At 43.5% G+C, this 25,406-nt stretch overlaps 1 protein-coding gene across 3 annotated transcripts; it reads right to left on the minus strand.

Annotated features, from left to right (window-relative positions):
* Nucleotides 1-441: 441 nt before the first annotated feature.
* TRAF5 (TNF receptor associated factor 5) lies at nt 442-23,511 on the minus strand. 3 transcript variants are annotated; one of them, XM_032681569.1, is made up of 13 exons: nt 17,128-18,805; nt 13,876-13,943; nt 11,512-11,655; nt 10,777-11,147; nt 9,563-9,620; nt 8,099-8,200; nt 7,479-7,643; nt 7,094-7,171; nt 6,643-6,717; nt 6,280-6,372; nt 5,219-5,359; nt 4,543-4,711; nt 442-4,007 (listed from the first exon to the last, which is right to left on the minus strand). In XM_032681569.1, the coding sequence occupies exons 4-13, from the start codon at nt 10,989-10,991 to the stop codon at nt 3,430-3,432; spliced, it is 1,674 nt and encodes a 557-aa protein (XP_032537460.1). In that variant the 5' UTR covers nt 10,992-11,147; nt 11,512-11,655; nt 13,876-13,943; nt 17,128-18,805; the 3' UTR covers nt 442-3,429. The 3 variants fall into 3 exon arrangements, with proteins under 3 accessions (XP_032537460.1, XP_032537462.1, XP_032537461.1); XM_032681571.1 differs by having other exon boundaries at nt 3,430-4,007; nt 10,777-11,001; XM_032681570.1 differs by lacking the exons at nt 13,876-13,943; nt 17,128-18,805 and adding an exon at nt 23,483-23,511 and having other exon boundaries at nt 3,430-4,007.
* Between the last annotated feature and the right edge of the window lie 1,895 nt (nt 23,512-25,406).

Raw genomic sequence — 25,406 nt, forward strand, 5'->3', positions numbered from 1 at the left:
CTATTTCCAACGCTCTGGGCTCCACCCTGCCAAGTTTTGCGTCCCCCGTTTTAAAATACCATGTCCCCAAACACAAAGTAATCACGGGATACTGGAACAGTTCCTGATTCTGGTCTGAAGTGAAACAAATCCAACCCCTGCTGAGCCCAAAGCGGCTCCAAACAGAAGTAGCATCCAGTTCTGATTCCCGTGGATCCTCAGATCTTGTGGATATTCGTCTGGTCTAGCTTGGAATTTACTGAACTTCTATGTGCAGCTGCTTTACGATATTTAAGCGTAAACAAAAATATCTATGAAATACATTGATTCTTAATCTAAAGAAGTGGTTTTGCTTGTTGGTTATTATTATCATCATCATCATCATAAACAAATATCCAGTACTCCACATCCTTGTAAAAATCTCCTTAAATCCAGCCAAAATGAGTATTAGGCCACACTCACTCCAGAAGGATGGTAAAATTATTTATTCTTACATTAGTTTATGTACACAGTGAAGACATTTGGCTAGAAAAATGCCTGCATTGTAGTAAGAGATATTCAAACAACTACAAACTGTCAATAAATACTTTAGAAACATACTGTATGCTGATGTAGAAATACCCTAAGCTCTTTTGGTTACTTATCCAGTACAATATTATTGAAAAGGTTTTTGGTATTTTTTTCATGCAACATCAAAATTCTTCCTGACAATTCATGCTATACAACATATTTTTTTCCTTATTAGGAATGGGGTGAAGTTTAAAATCCTGTTTACAAGTAGTAAAAAAATCACTGAAAATTTTAACATAAATCTCTCAATTACTGTAATAAAAAAAACCACAAACAATTTAAAGAAGGTCTTGCCTTTAAAAAAATCCAATTTTCTCAACTAATTCTTTATAAAACAGGCAGTATGTCTAAAGGGATGTTTCCAACACCCAGGACGAATCATTTGTGCTTCAAAATTTTAAGAGGAATATTCGTGGCAAAAACCTAAACCCAACCAGTAGGTAGAGGAGAGATTGCAGTACAAACTGGCTAAAACCAAACATGATTTCAAAATCTGTCCAGGAAAACACTAAACACTTATCCATGTCACTATGCCATCACCTACTCTAACAATTAGAAATGGAGTTTTAATAATACTTAGCTCTCTTCATGCTCAAACTTCTTCACAAACATTTAAATAGCTCTAACACTTCTGCAAGTATTATTATCCCCATTTTACGCTTGGGGTAGTGGAGGCGGAGAGGGCTGGGTATTTCCCAGGATACAGACCACATCCTTTCCATCTTGCCTCCCTTGCTTGTCCAAGTTCTTTATCATTTTCTGTATTTTATACTCAAAGTACTGAGGAGTCCCAGGACACATGGTTGGTACATTTCCATCAGTTATTAGTGGTTATTATGCAAGTTGTGTCACTTTGAAAGTTACCTGACAAAGACTGAAGTAATAATCAACATGAAATCCACATCTGAGGCTCACGGTTGATGACACAGAATGCCACACCACTGTCAAACCAAGCTTTCTCTTTCTGTAACAATGCTAGGGACATGCTGTACAGCTGAAATTACTCTTGAAGTCAATCATGGTGGTGCAAAAGAATACAATTTGTTCCTTGCCATCTGTTTCTGGGAACACGGAAAGCCCCTACGGTGGCTCAGTACGTCCTGACATTGTAAAACAAAAAGGACTTCCAGATGAAAACAAAGATTTCAGATGTGCTAACCCACCATGAGGTATAGATTACTAAGGTCTCTTCCCTTCCACCCCCCAGTTTGAAAATATATGTGTCTGAGTTACGTCCTGAAAACCACGTGGGAAAGTAAATGTCTAGCAATAAGACTGCAGATACAAAATACAGTATTTTGCCTTCATCTTAGTACCAAACCTTGAATTATTTTAGTTGATATCAACATCCCGCACAGAGAGGGCATTTTTCATTTTGCCACATTTGCCCTCTTGAATTTTCTGCCTTATACCTTTCAGTCCATGCCCTGTTTTGATTTTTATCTTGCCTAGTTTACTCTTACTCTAAATCCAGCTTATTGTCTTGCTGTCTCTTGATAAGCTTTGGAGCAATGGATAATGCTGTGGTGTTTCACTACCTGATCTGTGAGAGATGAGAGATGCAAAACTCTGTCACTTGTAATAACAAAATGGCTGAGAATGCAAAATTACATCCCTGTTACAGGCACCCAAAAGGCTTTAAAAAGGCACGTGTATTCTGTGTCACTTATTCCTCAGTGCCTGATCTTGATAGTTTTAGTGGGTCTCCAATAAACCCCATACAATGCACACATTCCCTTGCAGTATGGAAGGAACTTGGAATGAGAATTAAGATCTTCAGACAACACAGTCAGCAGTTGTTACTGTGGCTGTGTCACCCTTTAACAAACGCTAGAGCTGCACTATTTGTGAGAATTGGGTTCCTACTGCAACCTCACTCCCTAATCCCTTTTCCCCCTTCTTCCCCTAACATCCAAATTTCTAGGAGAGAGGAACAGTGCATGTTACGTGGGCTTTCTCCCAGGCAGATATCCAAAGCTTTTCCTGCCTTTTATAAAGCTTGTAGGCCAGAAAACATCAATTTTGCACAGATGTGGAAGAAAAAGAACAGTTTTGCCCCTCTTCCAACAGCACAGCCAAGAGCTGGCAGGCTGGCCGAGTGCCCTGCCTCTGGCCATGTCCTGAGAGGTGAGAAGTGCCTGCAGCTTTTGGCTTCAGATGGGGACTGTGGATGTTTACCACTAATGGAAATCAGTCCCAAGGCACTAGGCAGGAAAGGAAAGGACATAAGAAAGCTGTTGTGACCTGGGTGTACTCTATATAGCTGAAAAACCAGGCTAAAAAAGTAAGAGGCATTGGTGCCTTCCTCTGGGCTTTCTGGAAAAACATAATTAAAACAAATTACAAAAATGCAAGATACTTAGCAAATGTTTTCCCTGCCTGACTGAAGCCATTCTCCACTCTTCAAAAATCCAGGAGATGGAGGGATCAAGACATTAATTCAAATTTGCTAATGTTGAAATGTTTCTATTGCAGACAGGTGAAACGCATTTGCACGTTTGGGCATGGCTTCACTGCTGTGTGAGGGATGGGAGCCCACAGGCCTGCCTGGGCTCCAGGGAGGTTACTGGAGGAGTTTCATCTCCAAACACCAGTTTGGTGATGGGAGAAAAGCATTCCCCCCAGCCTGGACTGAGCCAATCTGGATTGAATGCATGTTTGCACCAAACGGGACTTCTAGCTGCCTTAAAAATGCAGTCTTGAAAAAAGGGTTAAAAAAGGAAAGGCTGACACTTTGGCAATTCATTATCTCTTATGAGTCCAAAAGCTGTGAAACATTCTCAGTAGCTTGACTGGTGGCAATTCACTATTGCATGGCTGGTAGTCACCAAGAAAGCAGTTCTTAATGGTTAAAGCAGTCACATTGATTGGGAACAATTTTCACAATTCCTCCAGATCAGTTAAATCCACGACGACTTTCAAAAACAGAGTGTCATCTCTGATATAGGTGTTCTTTGTGTTCTCCAGGACCGCGTGCGGCACGAAGCGGGGACATCCGGAGGCGATATTCATTTCCCCGTCTGGCCTTTTGAAACTGCTGCTGTTGGGGTCGGCTCTAAAGACTTCCACAATGTGATTTTTTTTCCCACTTTGGTCCAAAAGCATAAGTGTAACTTTTTGCTTGAAAGGCCACAGCAGCAGCGAGTCAAATTCCCCCCTCATCACTACAAAGTAGAGAGAGATGTGTGTTCCCTTCCCTGAGCCATCCCCGTTCAGGTAGGCTCTCGCACACAACCTGTACCCACAGCGGCTGGTGTAAAAGGGCTGGCTGGCTATGGAGAGGACACGGCCTTCCACCGCTTCTTTCTTTTTCATCTTGTAGTCTGTGATTTTCCAGATTAATTTCCCATTGTAGCACGTGCCTTCCAAAAGCTTAAATCGTTCTTCATTTTTATTGAGCTGGGCTTTGTGAATATTGATCTGGAGATCATGTTTGCTGGACTGATCTTCCAAAACAACTGAGAGAACGGGAAACAAAAAAAGAAATAGGAAAACAAAACAAAACAAAAAAAAAAAAAAGAGAGAGAGAGAAACGTAAATAAAACTGTCTGAGCACCCAGACTCAAGGTGACAAAACTTAACTACCCAACTACCCAAGCCTGAGTACAGGCTATGAACTAGTGTGACTACAGCTGTTAACTTTTACAATTGTAATTGCAGCTGGTAGTTGCGTAAGAAACACTGGTAACTACAAACCAGATTGAAGGCCTGAAGATGGATAGCACGATGGCCTTCATCACAGTGCACCAGCCAGACCAAGGCCAGTGCTCTGGCCCTGCAGTGCCACAGGAATTTGGGAGACATTGTGCATTAGGGCAAGGTGGGAGAACACAGCTCACACCATCACTGTTTGGTCTTAGAATGCAAGAGGAAGGAAGCCCTTTCTAGCGAAGAGCTGCAACTGACTGACTGTAGCAACAGAGCCTCTACTTAGCTACCAGCAAATCAGCAAACTGCCCCCTCCACAGAAAAGAACCCAAAGTGCTGACATACCCAAGCGCTGATCGTATGTCTCCATCAGGGCAATCTTCTGTTTTACATTTTCGATTGTGTCAAACAGGGGCCGCAAGTCTAATTTACTCTGCTGCTGGTTTGCCATCTGTATTAGCTGTTTCACTTGTGATTCCAGGCGTGCAGACTTATCCAGGTGGCTGGCCAAAGCCTTCCCAGTTCATGCCATTGAGAAAAGGTGGGAAGTAGAAGTACAAGAGACATCCATAAAATCAGCCATTTTCTTTGAATTAAGATAATGAAGTCTTTAGCATGTCAGCAGTATCGTCTATACGGTGCATTGAAAGTGCTCAGCTGGCTTAGGAACTTACCTCAAACGCTCCTTCGTGATTAATTCAGCACATTTATGGATTGAGAAGCCATCCCTCATTTGGATCCATTCACGCTGCATCACTTCACTCAACTAAATTATTCAAATTTATACCAGTGTATTTGCCATGGGCATCTGGCCACAAGGATTTGTAAAGTGCTTTTTGCCCACATCAGGTAACCAAACATCTTTACTGATTAAAATGAAAAGACAATACCATAGTGTAAAAAAGCAAAAAGGGCTTGTGGAGATTTGTTATTGCCCTGCTATTAATGATAACTAGTACTCGATAAACATGTCAGAATGTAAGAAAGCAATTGATAAAAAAGGTAAAAATCAATGTCTCACCTGTGTGCTTACCATCAAGTTGCTATTTTTACCAAACAGTTGTGTATACTGTCTGAATTCTTTCTCACACTTTTTAATGGCCTCTGCCAGCTGCTGGATTTTAATCTCTTTACATTCCAGGCTCTTATATAGGTCAGATATCTACAGATGGGAAAAGCCGAGTATAAATGCTAAAGAACACCAACATATACAATAAAGAAATTAAAACATACGTGGCAGTGGAAAAGTTTATAATGCAAAGCCTCTAACTGAGCTAGATAGAGCACTACTTAATTCACAGTTTGTGGATAAGCACTAGCAAGAACTGAACATAAGGTAATCAGACTTGAATAGATCTGTGTGGCTACAGGTGCAAAGAGGCTCATATCTCTCATCCCCATCCCCTTCAGCTCTATAGTGGGATAATATATCCCTATTTGCACACGTGTGCATGTGCGTTTCTGTGTATATGTATATACATTTTTTTCCCCTCGACTGAGGCCTAACCAGTAAAAGCGATGAGTCAGCGAGGGATACAAACTTCAAAACCAAGTTATAGCGCTTTGGGACACTTGTTTTTTGCATAAGCAAGCAAAGAGGAAGTCCACCATCAGTTTGGATGCATTCACCTCAGTAAGACTGGGCGTACACCCAGTGTCACCTGCTGGAAGCCGCAGAAGTGATCATGAGCAGAGAGGTGCTTGCAACTGGCTCTGGTGCTGCCTCTATACAGAGTGAGTGACTTGGGCGTGTAAAAGCTCCTTTCTGGAGCAATCTGACCAGCCAATGAAAATTTAAAATGCTTTATCTCCAAACCTCATATCCACTGTAAATAGAGACCAAAAGCAAATGAGGTGAGCCTCTGTGCCTGGTGGAGAATACACACACCTGAGCACAGAGAGATTTCCGTGTAACTGACTGACTTCACTAGAAAAGCTTATTCTGACTTCTGAGGTGTGCGAAGACCATAAAAACAGTCTTCTAAAGTGTAGCTGAGCTAAACTAGGCAACAAATGTAGAGTATCATATCATCCTCCAACCAGTCAAGAACCGCTGAAGAGTGATCATTAAACACAACTTACCTGTTCTTCCAACCGGGAGTTCTTGTCTAAAATCTGCAGCATGTGTTCCCTCAGGGCAGTGTTTTCATGTTCAGCAAGTTTCCCTCTTTTAACCTTAGTGAGGCAGAGGAGGAAGTGAAAGAATCAAATAATAAGCTGATTTTTGAAGCTGTTAGTAAAAAATTTATTGATGAAAACATTCAAAATGTCTCCTCTGTGCTTTGAAAGTGAGGGAATGGCAGTCCTGATTCTCTAGCATAGCATCTTAGCCAATGTTAGAAATGACTGTGAAAGGACATAAAATGGTTATTTTGATTAATGACACTGACTGGTTTGGGAGACAAAGTCCAGTCCCAGTAAAGACAAAGATCTGTAAAACAGTACCTTTGCAAGACATCCGTACTGCTTATACGGGCAGTCCACTTCTGCTTCAGGGCACACAGCCTGGTGCTTTTCAATCTGCATGTATTAACAAAAAAGTTTGGAATGAAATAAATATTAAGTCATTTGAAGCACTTATAAAATCTGAAAGCCTGCATCGGGGTGAATAAAGGCCACTGTCACGACAACTGCAAACCACTTAAACAGGAAAACGAGTGTTCAGAGTCAATAAGCAAGATAGGTATTCTTCCATACTACAAAACATCAATGGCTTACAGTGACCAAATAACACACTTAAAAGATGGGAGATATATCCCTTTTAGAATCAAACAAAGAAAATACTTAGAGCAATGGAATTTTATTGGCATGGGCCAATGTGGTCTGCAATGCAGCTTTCAGTTTTCATAAATGCGTGTGATCTGCTGAATTGCAGTATATGAAAAAATAATAGTACCTCTTTTTTCAGAATTATTTGTGAACAATTTTGGAGACAAGGCACAGGATAATTAGGACAGTCATCTTTTTCATGATTCTGGGGAAAAAGAAACAGAACAAGGCAATGGTTTGAATTTTTTGTGAAGTAGTACATATAGAGGAAGTTATGCAAAAAGTAATCCCAAACATACATGTGCAAGCCACATATCACCTTGTTGTTCATAAGAGAGCATCAATAATTAGTATTATTTAAAGCATATATATTATACTTTCTCCTTCAGCTACTCAACCAAATTTTGTTTCAAGAGTTGTTAAGTACCATTGCAATGCTGGAGACTTTTCACTCAGTAACATCAAGAGGAAACACATACTAGGGATTCCCAGGGAATGCTTCATAATCTTACCTTCATGTTAATGAACACCACATATGTATTACAGTACTGACACATTTCTTCTCGAAATTTACAGTGCTGGCTCAAGTGTTCTTTCACGTCTTTCCGAAGAATTTGATCACAACATCCATCATTAGTGCATTGCGTGCTTTCAAACAAACACTGCTGAAGATGCTCCTGCAACACACAACAACAAATTAAACCCCAAAGTATTTAATTGCATCTCAATTTACCCAGCAGACCCACAGAAACAGCTGGCAGAGTCCTTTGTATGACTTTCACTTTTCATTCAATAGATACACCAAAAAAAGGCCCAAATGGCCAGTATGACTTGGCAAGTTTCCTTGAATCAACATATGGTACCTAAGCATACAGAATCTGTACAGACACTGGATATACTAAAACTACATAAAGCAAATGGTTCTTATTAAAAAAAAATAACCAAAGGCCAAGCTGAACAAGGTAACAGCCATAACATTTGTTACTTATGGTGTATAGCTAAGTCATAATTTTTGTTCTTAAACCAAATTGCTGCAATCACTCTGGAGACGATGACTGGGATTTAGCTGATCATAAATACACAGAATTGTCATGAAAATCAAAGGCTTCAAAATCTGATCAAGCAAACTAACCTGATATCGTCCCAGAATTATTTTTGAATTGCAGTCAGGAAAGTTTTTGCAGAACACATGCAAATTGAGAACTTCTCTCTTACAGCAGTTGTCTTTGAATACCTGTAAAGGAAGCAAACCAGCTTTCATATGCAGCCACATAGGATGTTATGAATAATATAAAAGAGCAAAATATCACTACAGATCTCCTAAGCATGCAAGTGTAGACTCCATAATTGTGAGTATGGCTCTTGATAATTCATATTGAAAATTTATATTATAAATATAAAAAACCCCATAAATGAATTTCTAATAAGCACAGGCCTTTCTCCCCATATTCCACATCTGTTATTCCACAGATGCTGATCCATCCCACAGCCAGCAGGACTAGTAGCACAGGAGCTATATAACCACTGTCAAAGACTGCCTGTACCTAGAAGAAAGCAGCTGGAGCTAACAGGCCCCAAAGGCCATCCAGCTCTGTGCACACTCCACAGTGTTCAAGCAGTGCAGCGTGCCTTTGGGATGGAGACGATGCCGAAACATCCTTTCTGTACATCCTACAGTACACAACTGTACTCAGTTGTGTGTGCAGAAGCAAATCAAGCCCCCGGAGCAAACTTTAAGTCTTATTTAGAGCTCCTCCTGTAAGGAGCACCGTTGTCATCAAAATTTGTACAAAGTAGAAGATGGCAAAGGAAAAACAAAAATCACATGGACAGTCTGATTACAGCTTCCTTTCAGGAGTACGGCAGAAAGGAAGCAGACATTTGATTTCACTACAGAATTCATTCTGACATGATCAAGTATGTATACTTTTAAGTATACTTAAAAGTAGTATACTTTTAAGCTTTGGCATATAAATAAGAACAAATTAATCCATTACAAAAAAACCCCGAACCAAAACAAAAACTAACCAAACAGAACACCCTCCAACCAGAAAACAAAACAAACAAACAAATAAAACCCAAACAAAACAACCAAAACCAACAGTAATTTGTAAAATAAAACAGATGAATTTATCTTTTCTTCTAAAAGTCATCCAAAAGTAAATTAAGTCTGCAGGGTTAATGAGATCTAATGGAGATAGTTAAGGAGCAAATTATAGCCAAGTGAAAGCAAAGACAACTAAATAAACAAGATAACCCAGCAAGATGGGGCATTAAAAAGTAAGTCAATAAACTCTCCACTAAAAAAAAAATCTGATGACTAGGGAAGATTTAGAACTTTGTGAAACTCTTTGACACTTTACTGAAAATAGAAAAGACTAACATGAAATAACTTCAGAGAGGTATAAAAATAAATCTTTATGTATACAGTCATACTTCCTTTCCAGGAGAGCATCACTGAGTACACTATTTCCCTTAGCATCATTTCAGAGACAAAATCCTGCTCTGCCCTGAGGACTAAGAGCCACCTTGTTGTCAGCACTCTTGCCTTTTCCATGCAGATGTTGCCTGCTGAAGTAAAGCTATAGTCACTTACCTCGTGCATTTTTATTGTTTCTTTGTCGACAGGACAGGTGGGTACCGCATTTAACTCCCTAGAGCATAATTAGAGTCATATTAACTCACAGAAAATTTTATTTATTTTATGAAATTGGGCTATGCTATAATCTGACTCTGACATAAGTCATATGATACCAGATACCATAAAAACAAAAAAAGTGCTCCAAATCCACTTTCATCTGGCAACCACACAGCCAAATTCTGGCCAGAGTTCTACGAGGGCATTAATCTGAATGTGAATGTGTAACAGAAAACAGAGTTTGTCCTATGAATGTTAAATGGTAAAAACCATAAGATGGTTTTAAATTAAGAGGACTTTGTCACTCTCTGGCCATCTGCTGCTCTCAAATGTTGCATCTCAAAAAATCCCATTGTGTATTAAACCTAGCCTTTGCCTAGCAGAAGCAGTGCCCTCTTTGCTACACCAGTGAAAGATCTAATGGCTGCTGCCTTAAAAGGCTTTGAGAAATCCTGTAATAAGGGGCAGGAAAACACTTATTGAGGCAGTACAAAAGGGATGCAACCCAGAGAGAAAGCAGCAAATATGAAGCATCTAAAATTCACAAAAGGTAACTAGAGACATCCATCCACATAAAGAGGCTCCTCTGCAGCCTTGCCGGGAGAAATCCTGCCCTCAGGAACAGCAAACAGTACATAATGTATTCCCAGACAGGTCTGTGGGGTAGAGTCATTTGTAGCAGATAATTCCCAAGCAGATGCCAGCAGCCTTGTGATCTGACTGCAGTATCAGGTAATACTAACAACAATTTTATAACTCCACTAAAAAAAAATTTCCAAAGAAACTTTACAGAAGAAAGTGAACACCGCTTAATCTAACCACCAGTGCCAATACTGTGAGACATCACCGAAACCAAATTCTCTGCAGAGCACCATGCCAGACAGACAGACTGAAACAGCATCTCACACAGTAGTGCTCCAGCTTACATAACAATTTCTTAATGCTGACTTCCCTGTGGTTCACCAGCACTGGGTATGGTCTTTAAGGACACCTTTAAAACACTGAGCATGCAGTCACTGAGTTCATCAGAGTCTTTCCATTGACTCCTTCAGCGTCTTACTGGAGCAGTAATACTATTATGGCACTCACTCCTGATTCATAGAAGACGTTGAATTTTTCTTTAGGAAAGGGAATATGGGGAGTTTGCGAACACAGGAGGAGTTTGCACTCACCTCAAAGAAAGAATGCACTGCTGGCAAAATCGGTGCCCACATCCTGTCTGGTGAGGGTTGTGAAGGACGAGGTGGCAGTAGGCACACTTGTACCGATCCTCTAAGGTTTCAACAAACTTGTAGTCGGCGTCAGGCTCAAAGTCCAGAGAGGTGGTGCTGGCAGAGTTCTGGCGTGTGAAGATGCCCGAGAGAGCAGTGGGTTCGTCACAGGCCATGGGAGCTGCACTGGGAACCAGACACAGGGGGAATCTCTTCAAATACTCACTGGCAGCCACGCTGCATCAGCTACTGCTTGCAGCAGGGTGCCGCTCGCGGGAGGGCTGGCATCTGCAGAGGGATGAGACAGATTCCAGAGGGAAACACGGCACCAGCTATGGAAGAACAACAAAACGCTCACAGAACTGCAAAATGATAATTACGTGACAAGCATCAAAGCACACTCCTTTGGAAAAGAGTATCACAATCAGTAAACAGAGATCTTTATGTTTGGGGTTTTTTTTTAAATATTTTCTTGCAGCAGTTCTTAGTCTGGAAAAAACTACAAGAGTCAGTAGTCAGACACAGTTGGGGAAAGCAGAGGCCTAGTCTTTGCCCTAATGTTCACCAGGAAAGTCTATACTTAAGGTAGAGCCCACCCACATGATTTCACGAGTTCATTGCACTGCTTCAGGCAGGAGGTGGCTTTGTGGTTCACAGCAAGGAGCATACAAAAAATAGGCAGCAAAGGGATTTTACCTTCAGTTTAGGTGTTGCAGGAGTTGAAGCCTCTTAACTTGACATCTTTCTTTTTTCTGTGGATCCCTCATTTATAGCAGTAAACTCCTACTTTTTCAAAGTTTTATTAAATTATGTTCAAGTCCTTGGCTATATTAATCCTGTCTGCAAGAAGTGGTGGAAAAAAAAGAAAAGCGAGATTGCAATCAGAGGTGTGACGTAAGTTTTTCTTTCAACCTACTGATGTTCATACGTGGCACAGGAATGCAATTTCCCAGTAGGAAAAACTGTCAACATTTTTTTCCAGCCTTAAGACACAAACCTCGAGACCTTTGTCACCAGTCCCTTAATCTCACAGTAGTTTTTTTGCAAGTAGCTCAAGACCTAGAGCCACTCTGGTTTGCATTTCTTGTAGCTTTGCACTCAGAAGATGTTTTCCTTACAGGATGCATACAAAAGCACAACACCTGAGCTCTCAGACTGTTTCACAGGAGAAGTGCTCAATTTTATAGCGGTGCCACGAGATGCTATCTCTCCTCTGTGCGCACCACCCACCCTGTCAGACACTCAAGTCATTCTTACTGGCTTCAGCACCTCTCTGAGAGCTCTCACTCAGCTGCTGTAAGGTCACTGAGGGTATCTGCTGCTTTCGGAGGGAAGCAGGGCCAACACACCACCAACCTTTTGGCTGGCATGAAATAATATGGCAAGTACAGACACACTGCCCTGCCTCTCTGCTGCAGTGTGTTCCCGGCCCATGAAAGCAGTGACTAGTGCTGTGCTATGCACAGTGCAGCACTGCCACAGACCACATCAAGCTTCAGAAAGCAACATCCATTTTCCTTTCTATTTTAACAACCCACACTGGGCAAGGAATTCCTGTGGACAGTTAGTGTACCTGAACAAAAAACAAGCCAAAGCACTTAAACAACTAAAATGTATTCCACAGCAAACATTTGAGTGCTCCTGTAACTCAGCACCCTTGTTCATGGTTGTACTCTGTATTTACCTTCCCAGCTTGTGAGGGTCTCCCTGTTATCCACCAGGCTGAATGTCTGACATACTCCAGCACAACTGATCACCCAACATCGACAGCCCTCAGGAATATTTCAGGCATAAAGACTTATTATTCCAACTGGAGTTTGCAAATTACCCTGTTTGGTCCCTCCACATGAACAGCCTCCTGGCTTCAAACCAGAGATGGTTGCCCATTTGGTCCTTTCATTTTGAAACAGCTGACCTTTCTTCTCTGAAAATGGGGTTCCTAGTTCCCTGACATTTAATAAGGACCAATTCTAATTTCCTCATGTCAACCAGAAATACCAAAATGCAGCCTGAGGGATTACCACCCTCATGCCTGGGCTGCCTCTGTAGCAGATGCCAGCAGCAGAGCATGCCTGCTGCTTCAGAGGCAGATGGAGAGCTGTCGCCATCAATTTCCACAGCACAGATTACCTACAGGATGAACTGCCCAAGAACTCATTCTCTTGTCAGCAGGTGAGAACCCTGAAACAATTTTCCTTCCTTTTTCTTATTAGTGCTCTCTCCCATTTACATGGCATCCACTTTCCTGAGTCCTATTACACTCCATTACTTACATCATCTGATGGCATGGTTTAGCAAGCTAATGCCACACAGTCTAAAAACACATATAAAAAAAAAAAATCAATGTTTTATCCATTTTGCTGTTAAGGGTCTTCCTTAACTCCAGAATTTCTTCCAGCTGCAGTGAACAGATGCTTTAGGCAAAAAAGTTATGGGACACATTAAGAAGAAGCATAGTCACCAGCCCAAAATCCCATCTAGAAACTCCTTCAGAGCTCTCACTGTTCATTAAATCAACCAAAGTCATTCCCATCTCTTTCTGCAAGGAACACTGCTGTGGTACAACGCCTTCCAATTCTCTTGTTGAAATGAGAGCCTTTATCTCCTTAAATACTTTCACAATGCACCCAAGCCCAAAAATGGAGACCCTCTGTGAAAGAACCTCCTCTACCTCAGCCTTACTCAGGACTGCACTGCACAGCTAAGGGCAGCTCAGGGCACAGGAAAGAGCACTTCAGGTGAAAGGTGAGCCTGCCTGCTCAGAGTGCAGAACGGAAACCTCTGGGTGCCCAGAAGATCAGGGATGTTTGCCACTGCTGACAGCCTTGCAGAAGGTTTGCTGCAGGGTTTGCAGCTGTTTTGCTGGAGGAAATAGGCTGCCCCAGGAGAGAGCCTGTGGATGGCAATGCTTTGCCCAAGCTGGAGAGGTGCCTGTGTGAATCAGCTGGGGAGAGGAGCTGAGAAACAGCAGCCCTGTGCCAGACCTAGTGCCAGCCAGTGCTTGGTGGGATGTGATCCAAACCATCACAGGCAGCAAGTAATTCCCATCCCAGTGGTCACCAGTGACTCGGGCGGGTCACAGAAGCTCTTCTTCCACTTCTGGCTTCCAGCACCTGGGCCTCTCTGTACTGAAACCAAAGGGAAACCGTCAGGGGAAAAAGTGCTTTTTGGTGACAGTGAGAGCACACCAGGGTTATCTGAATCAATTTCCTGCTTACGCTAATGCCTGGCCAGTGCACGTAGGGGATGAGAGACGCTTTCACTTCTGCCTGCTCAGAGCTAACAGCAAGGGGAAGGTGTCCTGTCTTTGTGTACTCTCAGATTTTTCAGCACACGTGTGAACCATAATGCTGTTTTAAAATAGCAGAGAGAGGCGGGTTTATGCTGTATAATGATGCTCTTGTGGCAGACACACAGTGCATGCAGTAAAGGGATTTTCACTGCACCTCCACTGCAACAGCACACACACACAAAACCCCCCAGTTTACGGAGACTGAAAATCTACACATTAAAAACCTGGATTTCCATATACTGAAATAAATAGAATTAATTCTGGCCACACATAAAAAAAAGCAGTATGACTCACCAAAAGCTAAGCCCAAGTCCTATAAACAGCTACCAGTGAGTGGGAGCTCAATGGCAGCACAGCACAAAGAGCTCCCAGCTGCACCTTCCTACCATTTCAGTATCCCAGCCCTGCCTGCACCAATAGCTGTGCAAGCAAAATGCTTCTGGAACAACTCTTTATACACAGATGCTTTAACTTCACTGGAAGTAATCCAAGGAGGAGAATTTTCATAACAAAAATAAACTTTATTAAATGTGGGCTATCCTATTTTAACTACCACCGCACCAAATTGAGCCCAAACATTTTCCATTAAAATACACCCCACTTAGTATTTCTAACTGTTCAGAAACTGAGCAAGACATGAGTACAACATAATATTAAGGAGAAAAATCAGTATGGGCATGACTTACTAGGATATAAAATGGCATTAACATTTTAAAGCCATGTTCAAATAGCTCCCCTCCAGCAGTGCTGCTGCCTATCTATGGCACCAGTAGTCAGGATGGACAAAGACCATATACAAACCTGATGTCCCATTGAACTATTGTGGACAGATTAACTTCTTTTAGTCACAAAAATATACTTTCTCCACACAGATTAAACATTCCCTATAATGTGGGTGCTCTTTTTCAAGAGAGTATTTTTCTCCTGTTTCCTCTCACATGAAGCCAAACCCCCTAAAAGATCAGCACATATGAGCTATGAGTGCACCATTACAGCAGGCTGCAGCACCAAAACTTCCAGGACAGCAGACCTGAGGCACAGGCACTGGGTGCCACCCATGCCTTTTAGACTGAGAAGGGCAAATATCTGTGTTGTTATCAGAGATTTGGTCACCATGGTTGGACTAGATGACAGGATCCTTGGTCCTGCTGCCCAGCAAATGGGGGCTGAGAGCATGGCTTCTGCTACGTTCACTGCACGAGGGGAAGGCAATGTTCAGCAACTCTCCAGGATTGGGGTATTGCTCAATAAAAAGCACCGTGATTACTTCTTCACTTACCATGCTTCCATGAAGTACATACAACAGGGAATAGAAAAAAAGTTATACACCTGTGTTCCTATAGCTCTACTTCAGCTCTATTGCTTTGCCCTAAGATACCTGGCAGGGACAAGTCTTAGAAGATGCCCTGTCCCTCTCTCTCAAATTATGTACCTTTTATGGTACCTCAGAACTAGAAGCCTGTCTTAGTCACAGTGGGAAAAGTTTGTCAAATTTAGAGGTCTAAGATCAAGTCACTTCATTGGGAGCTGACAGGCAGAAACATGATGGAGGGGAACATACCTTGCATTAAAATGACCCTGTCCAAGTTGCCTTATAAGCTAGGTAGATTAGCTACCTCCATATTTTTTAATTAAAATAAAAAAGTTGTATGATTTACTATTTACTATAATGCCTTCTACAAAAACACTGTAATCTGGGGACAAGAAATATATGCCCCAACTCTTAACATACAGAGTGGAAGAGGTAACAGTCTGCTAAAGAATGGCTAAAAATATCTGTACAGTTTGAGATATATATTTAAGACATAGCAAATTATATGGAGTCATGTGAAAACAGCAGATTATGACATCTGACATCACTGAGGGATCATCCTTGTCCCTTCCAACCCAGAAGAGATACAACATTTTGACTGCTGACAACAAAACACACTTGCAGAGTCCCCATGGGGGAGAAGAACCCCGGCTGCATCACGTGTGTTACCCCAGCACAGAGGCTGTGGAGGGGAAGGATCCCCTACTGCACCAACACAGACCCACTGCTGATACTCAGGGCTTACTCCCACTTCACCTGGCACTAAGTCAGCCTCAGGAGCTGCTCTCCTGTTGTCCTAATCACTTCAAAACTGCAGTGCAGTGACCAGCTGGTACCCAGGACAGAATATTTCTAATAGCAACAATTTCCTACTGGATATGTGCCTGAGCACCTACAGGGGATGTTGCTGCAAAGGACAGCAGAACAAACGTTTTCTTTTGGATATAGACAATACTATCCTATCCAAATTCCAGTATTACCTTATTGTCAAGGCACAGTAAAATCTTACTAAGCAAGCATCAGTTTGCTAATCTCCATAGGCAAATTTTCACTAAGCAGAGTAAGACAGTAGGGTTTCCTTTGCGTAGAGGTACAGTCAAGCATTACAATGAATTCCTGTAAGACTAGACATCAGCAAGTTTTTAAGACACAGATTAAAACACAGATAGCATTAAAAAAAATATTAAAAAATACCCTCTTACAACCAATGAAGTCTGTCTGGTGCTGAAGCAGCTCTGATTTTACAACCAGTTTATTTATTTGCTACACCTACTATTTTCCCTGGATGTTCTAAAAATAATGAATTAATTTTGCATTATCTCTCTATGTCTAATCAACACAATATTGTTACAGTAATACAGAGAACTTTTGCCTTAAAATAATCACACTCATAGCTGGAAAATAACTTTGTTCCCATCACTTCTGTAGCAATCCCTGGCTTGCACGTTCCCAAGCACCAACAGAAATTTCAGTAACAAGGCTCTGCCACTCACCCCTATGACACTGTGGCACCACTTTGCCGGTTCAGGGGTGAACGCAGTTTCTGAGATGTTTTGGGGTCTGCAGCCTTCCCCCAGTGCAGCCCTGTGCCACTCACACCCCTGTGTGCCACAGTGTACCCCTGAAGAGCCCTTCAGAAATGAGAAATAATTCTAGCAATGGTAAGATCCTGCCAGCATTAACAAGACACGTTCTGGTGAAGCCTTACCTGGAAATGGTAGCTGGTCCTCAATGGGGAGAAAATGAGAGAGAGAGAGAGAGAAAGAGAGATAGAGTGCACCAGCGTAAGCTTTGTGGTTAACACAACAGTATGAGCATTTTAAAACAGCAAGGGAGTGGAAATCCCCCAGAGTACCTTTGAAAAAGATCATGTATAAAAATGTTTTAGAAGTGTTAGGATAAAAGGCAAGCCACTGAAAAGTATTTTGCCTTACTGAAATGATGAAGGGACTGCAGAGTTTACCATCTGGAGCAACACAAGGTTACCAAGGATGTTCTCACAGTTTTTAATCGATGATACAGAATATTTTTTACCTTTCACAAAAGTGGTTATTGATGTGATTAAAAAAAAAAATACATGGGCAGCAGGAAACACATAAGGACATATGGAAAACCCAGGTCCAACCCTGTTTATCCCTCCATGGCAGCCCTGGCAGGCACAAGTGAACCCACTTGCTGCAGGAAGTGAAGCGTCAGCTCGTGGAGGAAACAGCACTGGCTCAGTCGCATCAGCTCATGCTACTGGCTGCACAGGCATGTCACATTTAAACAGAACCCTCAAACTGAAACAAAATCCATTTTAAGAAAATAAACATTTATATTTGGGTTTGTAATAATTTAAGTGACCATAAGCCCTAATGATTTTGTAGGCAGAACTTAATCATGCACACAGGATTCTTGGCAGCCTTCATCTCCACTGACTGTGCATCAGCTTCCCTTGCCAGCCAAAAAATGTGCTGCCCTTGCAGCAGTGCCAGTGACTCCATCTCTTCCCCCACTCTTCCTTTTTCCTTCTCTGCCCCCTCCCCTTGCTTTCTGGTCTCTTGGCTTTTTTTTCTTCATCCCCTAAAATAAAGTATCTCATTTTCTATAAAAGCAATAATTTTTAAGTCTCTTGTTATTTAAAATACTAATTTTTCCAAAGAAAGCTTCTATCTTGTAGTAAATGTAACATATACCCTCTTTAGCCTTTTCCCTTTAACTAAGCTTGCTCCCAGAGCATTTCTAACCTATTTCAATTTCCATCTGCCCTCCCAAGAGGTATCTCAACCTCCTGCATGTTCTCCTGAATCTTCCTTGAAGCTCTGGAACAGACTAGTCATTGCATCATGAAGTCAGTGGGAAAAGGAAAGGCATGAACTTGCAGGCTTGTTGCTTCGTTACGGGATCAAATCAATTGATCCAAGATGCATTTCTAAGCGCAGCCTAAGCTCACTTCTACAGTCAAGCTTTTTATACCAGAAAGTATCCTTTCATCCTTGCCATGAACCTGTCCTCAAAGTGCTTCCTGGTCAAGCTGTAGACTGTACACCACCTTGGACCAGGCTGACATCAGAACAGCACAACAGCTTGTACATGGGCTTTCTTTGAACCTGGCAGCTCTGAGGGAAGGACACATCCGCCTGGTTTTGTCAGGAGGAGACAGCACTGCATGAAGTGTAATGCTCTGTAAGCACAGCTCCAGGAAGCACTATCTGCTTCTGGGAAGCTTTGGGGAAAACCCCAAATGGAGAAGTTGAGTGGGAACAGGATCTTAATTTTAAACAATCTGTCTGCAGATGAGTAGAGAACAACAGGCCAGTGTTATTGTTTGCAATCAGTCCAGCACCAACTTCAGTGCTGAAACCCTGACCAAGTTTCAAGCAGATTCAAGGGGATGAAGTTGAGTGAAAAGACAGACAGTAACAGCATTTAGGAAAGAGAATGAAGGAAGAGACATAAGAACAAAATAAGAAACAAAAGATACTGAAAAAAAGTAACAGGAACAGATGGAGAACAAGACAATTAAGAGGTTTTAATTTTTTATCTTTTGTTGTATTGAAGCCAAAGTGAGTCCTCACTTTTCCTAACAAACAATACTTCATTACACATTTTGCAGAACTAAGTCTTTGAGGCTTTGAAGCCCATGTCTCTTTCTCTGCCCCATTGGGACACATTATCCAGGACTTCAGTTGGTTTGGCCATGAAGAGATTCGCTAGGCTTAACTGACTCTTGGTTTTAATTTTCCACACCCTGACCCTTTGACTCAGTCTTAATAAAGAACTTCACCAGTATCTATACAGAAATCTATGAATCAACTCAAAGGTTATTCATTCGAATTACCAGGATGAGCTTAAATTTTGTTCTAACACACGCATGTCTGATGACATACAGACACACATTTTTCTAGTCACAGTCATCACTGAAAACATAACTGCTAACGTCAAAATCCAAATGCAGACGGAGACCCCTAGAATTTCCTGTTGGGAAAGCAGTGAGAGCAAAAGATTGTCACCATTTTCTTTTCTAAAAGAACAAACAAACAAACAAAAAATCAGGAGAAAGGATGTGCTCTTAAGAAGTCCTTACTATTAGGACAGATTTACAGAGGTAAGAACCAGGAGCAGTGCTTTCATGTGGCCCCTTCTCTAAATGCAATCAGCACTGGAAAGCCTACCCATGAACGCTGCCACAGCCAGGCAGCAGCACAGCAAGCCCCAGCACTGCCATAGGCCTGGATGAATGCTGGAGCATGCCACATGGACCTGCTGAGAGGGATGGAAGACAGAACCACCCCTTTTGGTATCAGGCAAAATGCCACGATGCTGAACATGCTGTAAGCAGCATCCAACCCTGCACCAGTTCTAGCTTTATTGCTTCCAGCAGTGAACAACATTGCTGTTTCTAGTGACATTAAGGTGCATCTCAGGCATCATCAAGGTCCAAGTTCAAAAGTCCTGAGTGAAAAACTGCCATGACACAAGGTTTAATGACAATGAGAGTGAGAAAGACAAATGCACAAGCTTTATTTTTTTAAAAAAGAGCACCCAGTAGCCTTTCATAATATCTTTCATTGGATACGTGATCTGTCAACTGTTTGTAACTGCTCTAAGACAATATTGAGAAACTAAACCCTTGATTTTTTCTTTCTCAGTTATAAAGAGCCACATTCCACTTTCAAGCACATGGATATAGGAGACAAGACTGTGAACCATCATCTTCTGCAATGTTGCTACCGTATGTTCACAGTAACGTACTTACCCTTAGAGAGTCCCTGTATGCAAAATGTCAGTATATTACACACAAAAACTTGCTTTATCAGTCCCACTCCCGGAGACAAACATGCTTAACTACAGAGCACTCTGGGCAGTCCCATATCAAAACCACTGTGGTTTAGGGTGCAGACAATTTCTCACACACTTGTTTATTTGCTGCAAGATTGAGCTGAGGAGACTGTGGAAATTTTTGCAACATTTTTATTAACAATACAGCGTGACTCAAGTTTCTTCACTTTTACACACCAAGGTAAAGAGGTTAGCATCTTTCCTGGGCTGAGGGAAGAGAGTGGAACAATTGCACATCACAGCCTAAACTGGTATAGATAAGGGACTGACGACAAACAGCGTGATTATTAACGCTCCACAGTTTTTCCCCACCAACTGCCTCAAAAGGATCAGGAGACCAAGAAAAGTTACAACTCATACAAACTGCCTGAAGGGCCAGAGAGAGGAACACCCTTCCACAGTTAGATAATTATTGATGATAAATGATGTCTGTTTATGCAAAATCAAAGGGTCAGACAAAGAACTGAAGAAGATAGAGAGCTATAGGAAAGCTCAAAGGTGGGACACAAATAAAGTACAGGGGATGAAGCAATTACAAGTCTGCAGCTGCCCACTGATGGGATTTGGCAAAGTGACTGAAGCAATACATGGCACAGAACAAAGAGCTCCTGACCTATCCTGTAGCTTTGACAGCTGTGTAAGAACTGTGCCCCTCTTTTAGGGTACCTGATTAGGGAGCCTGTGTGGTGAAATAAAGAACTGTCTGGTTTCTGCTATCTACACGTATTTGAAATTCTTTTCGACAAAGTCTTCAACAGCAGCTTTCTAGCTTTAAAATCTTGTCCCCTACTGGATATCATTCCTTACCCTCTCAAAGCTCTTCCCCTCCTATATGTCATTCCTTACCCTCTCAAAGCTGTATAACTACTCCCATACTCCCCAAAGTTTCTGTGAGCACTACAAACTTTTCTTTCGTCCTTCAGGATGTTACTCTGAATCTTATCTTTCAGCAGCTTATACCTCTTCAGCTGAAGTTTCCTGACAGCTACTCACATATGTGCCCTATCGCCACAGACCATCTTTCTGCATAGGCTGAACTCTCAGCCTCTCCTTTGATATCTGGGCTGTGGATGACTACCAGTCTGGAGGTAGGTGGCATGCTCCCCTCAACCTTCCCCCCACAGGCCTTCTTCTGCACAGCCCCTATGCCCCAATATGACACAACCAGCATGTAATCCACTCAGCTCCACAATCATCCTCTCTCTCTCAGGCTTGAAGCATTAGATCTTCACAGTATTCCATCAACTTCTCCTGCTTTGTATCTCTATGTGATACAGTATTTCTTGTCCACTAACACAAATAAAACTTGTCCATCACCATCATCCTCTGGTTTTTCATAGAATCAAGCATGTGGGCTGGAAGAGAACTTAAAGACCACCTAGTTCCAACCTTCCAATCATGGTCAGGGACACCTTTCTCTAAACCAGACTATTCAAAGTCCCATCCAGCCTGGCCTTGAACACTTCCAGGAATGGGACAAACACTCATTTCCAAACACTTATGTCTCTTGAAATGTAGTGTTTTACTTATTTACCCATCCTGAGTGCTGCCGCAGGGATCATTTTTCTAAGCCACAGCTATAACCAGATCACCTCTCTCACTGTCCCTCCACTTTCCCACTGCACCGAAACCTCTTCACTTTCAAAGCCTATTCTAGTCTCCCTCCACTTGCCCCTACACCCCTCCAGTGATACAGAAGGACTGTTTTTATCTCTGGCCAAATGATACCAACAGGCTCCACTGCCTCCTTGTTATGTATTTGAACAAGTGTGCTGGAAGGGCAGATTTTTTGAGGGACATTAGCAAGCTATTCTACTTCAAATCTCTTTTCAAAGATCTCCTTTGCCAAGAAGCTGGAAACAACTGGCTTTGGACTATCATACTGGTCCAGAGGGTCGCACTGTCTCTTATTGCCCTCCTGACTTGAACTATAAACTCCCTTCAGCCAAGGGCTGCGGTTTTACCCTCTGCTCGCACAGCTCCTGGCACACTGGGGTCCTCAACCACAGCAAACAGCTCTACGAAACAGAAATAAAATAAGATAATCAAGACTAACAGCAAAGGAAGTTACCCTGGGTGGTTTTAGGCTGAGTGCAACACACGACCACCATGGCTCACACTAAGCTCAAAAGCAACAATGCAACGCAGTCCTCGGACGAAGCAAGATGAAGTGCAATACTGGCCAGGCAGGTGCTCAGGCACAAGGACATCCCAGAGTGCATCAATTTTACCTTCATCACTAAACCTGTGCGCTCTGTGTGCAATCAGCTGCGGTGGTTTAAAAATACAACTGTGTTACTGCTGCCAGCCTGGGCCTGACCTGAATACACCCAGCTATTTTTAGTGCATCATTGCACTCCTTTCAGCCATCCCATATTTATAAAACGGAAGTTATGAGGAAAGTTATTCTTGGCTGGCAGCGGGAAAGAGCAGCCAAGCTAACAACAGGCAGAGCAATTCAAGAAGTGCCAACAATAGGAGCTCCTTATTTTTCCTTCTAAATATGAAGAGTGTTGAAAGTGTATGGTTAAAGCCTGCTGCCTCAAGATGCTCCCATAGTGCTGTTAATCAGGGAAAATCAGAGGACTCCCTACACACGAATAGAGGGGAAATTCCCTCTCCCCAGCAGCATTCAGTTGACACCAGCAGGGATGCTTGTTACAGTTCCCTGCAATCTGAAAAGATCAGAGCCACTGCAAAGGCATTCTTCATTCACTCGAGCAGTCCTTGATTTGTTTCCCTTCCAGCCTCCAAAATTTCGGCCCTGCCAAGCTCCGGGGCGGGCACCGGGCCTACCTTTCCCTCCGGCATTCCCGTGGGACAGCGGCCGTGGCACATCCCTTCGCGAAGGGAGCGAGGCGCTCCCGCAGCCCGCCCGCCCCGGCCCGCAGGGCAGGGCTGGGCTCAGCGCTGTGCAGGGGGAACCCCCCGCGCCGGGGGACAGGGGCTCTGCCTCGCCAGGCACAACTCCTGGGGCGCCAACTTCGGGTTTGCCACCCCGGCCGCCTTTCCAAGAGAAAACGCGCCGCAAAAAAGAAACGCCCCGCGCTGACTTCCCTCTGCATCGCGGGGGCAGGAAAGGGACTTCGGGAAGGTGTCGCCCACCGTCAGCCGGCCACCACCAGCGCCCCCGGGCCCGCCCCCGGCCGGCACCCACCGCTGTCACCCGCGGGCCCGGCTCCGCTCCCCAACACGCCCCTGCCCCGGCGGGACCCCCGGCCCGCCCGCCCCAGCCGCACCTGTGCCGGCGGTCGCTGCCCTCGGCGCCGGGGCCGCGGGGCGGCCGCTGCCGGCGGGTGCGGGCGCTGCGGGGCCGCCCCGGCTGCGCGGGGCGCGGCTTCGTGCGCGGCGGCGGAGGTGGGCGGGGAGCGCGGCGAGAAAACGCTCCTGCCGCCGCCTCCCGCTCCTTTCGCCGCCCCTGCGGGGGGGAGCCGCTTTCGGTTTCATGGCAACCCCCGGGCGGGGAGACCCCGGCCGCGGCACCGCCCCGCTCCAGGCGCTGTCGGTGCTCCCGGGCTGGGAAGGAAGCAGCAGCATCCCCCCCGCCCCCGCCTCCCCAGGACCGGCAGCACCGCTTACCCTGAACTGGCGTGACCTCCGGGCCCCCGCGGCTGGGAAAGGCTCCCCCGGCACCGGGTTCACCACATCTCCCTGCAGCCTCCCGAACGCCCTGAGAGATTTTTATATGGTCGGGAGAGCAGTCCCACGCAGGCCAGGGAGTTAGTTTTCCAGGAGGAGCTGACGCGAGCCCGCGGCGGTGGGGCTCGGCAGGCCATGTCCACTCCGCCCTTGGGGATAGCAACACCCCCTGCTCACACCTCACCTGCCTGCCTGGAAGGCAGTTAGTTACTCCTTCATTATTTACATCTGCGGGGCTGAAATAGAGAAACAAAGCCCGTGCTAAATAGGCAAAGGACACGGACGTGCCACATGCCAGATATTACTGGCTATTACTATATTACTATTCCCACATGCCAGTATTATTGGCTAACGGCTCGAGACATACCAAAGGGTTCCTTACAAACGAAGGCAACACAGCCATACAGATGCAATGGCTTTGCCGCTTGCTCCCTGGCACCTGCTGCTGCACTTTGTTCTGTCTTTCACATTAAACCACTTCTAGGAAAAAGAGTCTCTAAGGAAAATACTATACTAGAACACGCACAAAAGCACTAAGGCTAACAAAAAAACCCCAATTGTCCCTTGATAGCTGGATTGTCTTCAGAGGAGCTCTAAAAACAATACTAATGAAATGGTATCAAGAGAAATTCTTTTCCTACAATGATTCAGACTTGTCACTCCCAAGGGAGTCAGTCCACAGTGGGTTGTTGACTCTGGGAATCCAGCAAAGGCATTAGTACAACAGAGACCTCTTAATACACTCCTTCTTGCAAAAATTGAGGACTTTTTTTTTTCTTTTAAGCTTTTAGGAATATCCTGATTACTCTGGGTACTACTTGTCTGGGAAGTTCACAGGAAGATCCATCAGAACAATGAGCATTCTGTTTCTGTAATTAAATATTTATAAATGTAAATCAATAGCTTGGTGATGGATCAGATTCCCAAGATGGACATTGGCCACCCTCATGGTCTTCCTACTGCAGAACATGATAATTTCCCAAAGCAGTGCTTTGTGGTGACAAGGATCTGTCAAAAGGATCATCTGATATCAGGGTGCAGGCATTAGTTTAGAAATCACAACTCTTAAAACTCAGTAAGTATTAGACGAGGCCTGGTCTGCATTATGGCAAAATCGCATCCTTGAAGCTGCAGTAGAGATCACACTCCCTGAACCTCAGTGCTTCCTTTTGTGCCAGTCCAAGGGAAAACTTCCAAGTCAGTACCAGCAATGAGGATTTACTGTGTTGCTAGAATTATTAGAGTGTAGAAAACTGCACTGGAAAAGATTTAAGAATTGACGCAACTGCAGAGTAGCAGCCTTCACTAGTGGTGAAAAATTAAGCAAATTTTTTTCTCAAGTTGTACTTTAGTATTATTTTTGAGGATGTCTGTTCTAAAAAAGGGGGCAGTTGCTTATTGAACAGTCCAGGTACTGTTGCCTATATATTCTGCTTCTCCTCCCTACCTGATGCCTAATTCATCAGTAATGGAGTGTAAGTGGTGCTGGAGTTTATGTTTGTCTTTATCTCACATACAAGCACC

Source organism: Chiroxiphia lanceolata, chromosome 3, assembly GCF_009829145.1.
Source record: "Chiroxiphia lanceolata isolate bChiLan1 chromosome 3, bChiLan1.pri, whole genome shotgun sequence".
In the NCBI taxonomy this organism is placed as follows: domain Eukaryota; kingdom Metazoa; phylum Chordata; class Aves; order Passeriformes; family Pipridae; genus Chiroxiphia; species Chiroxiphia lanceolata.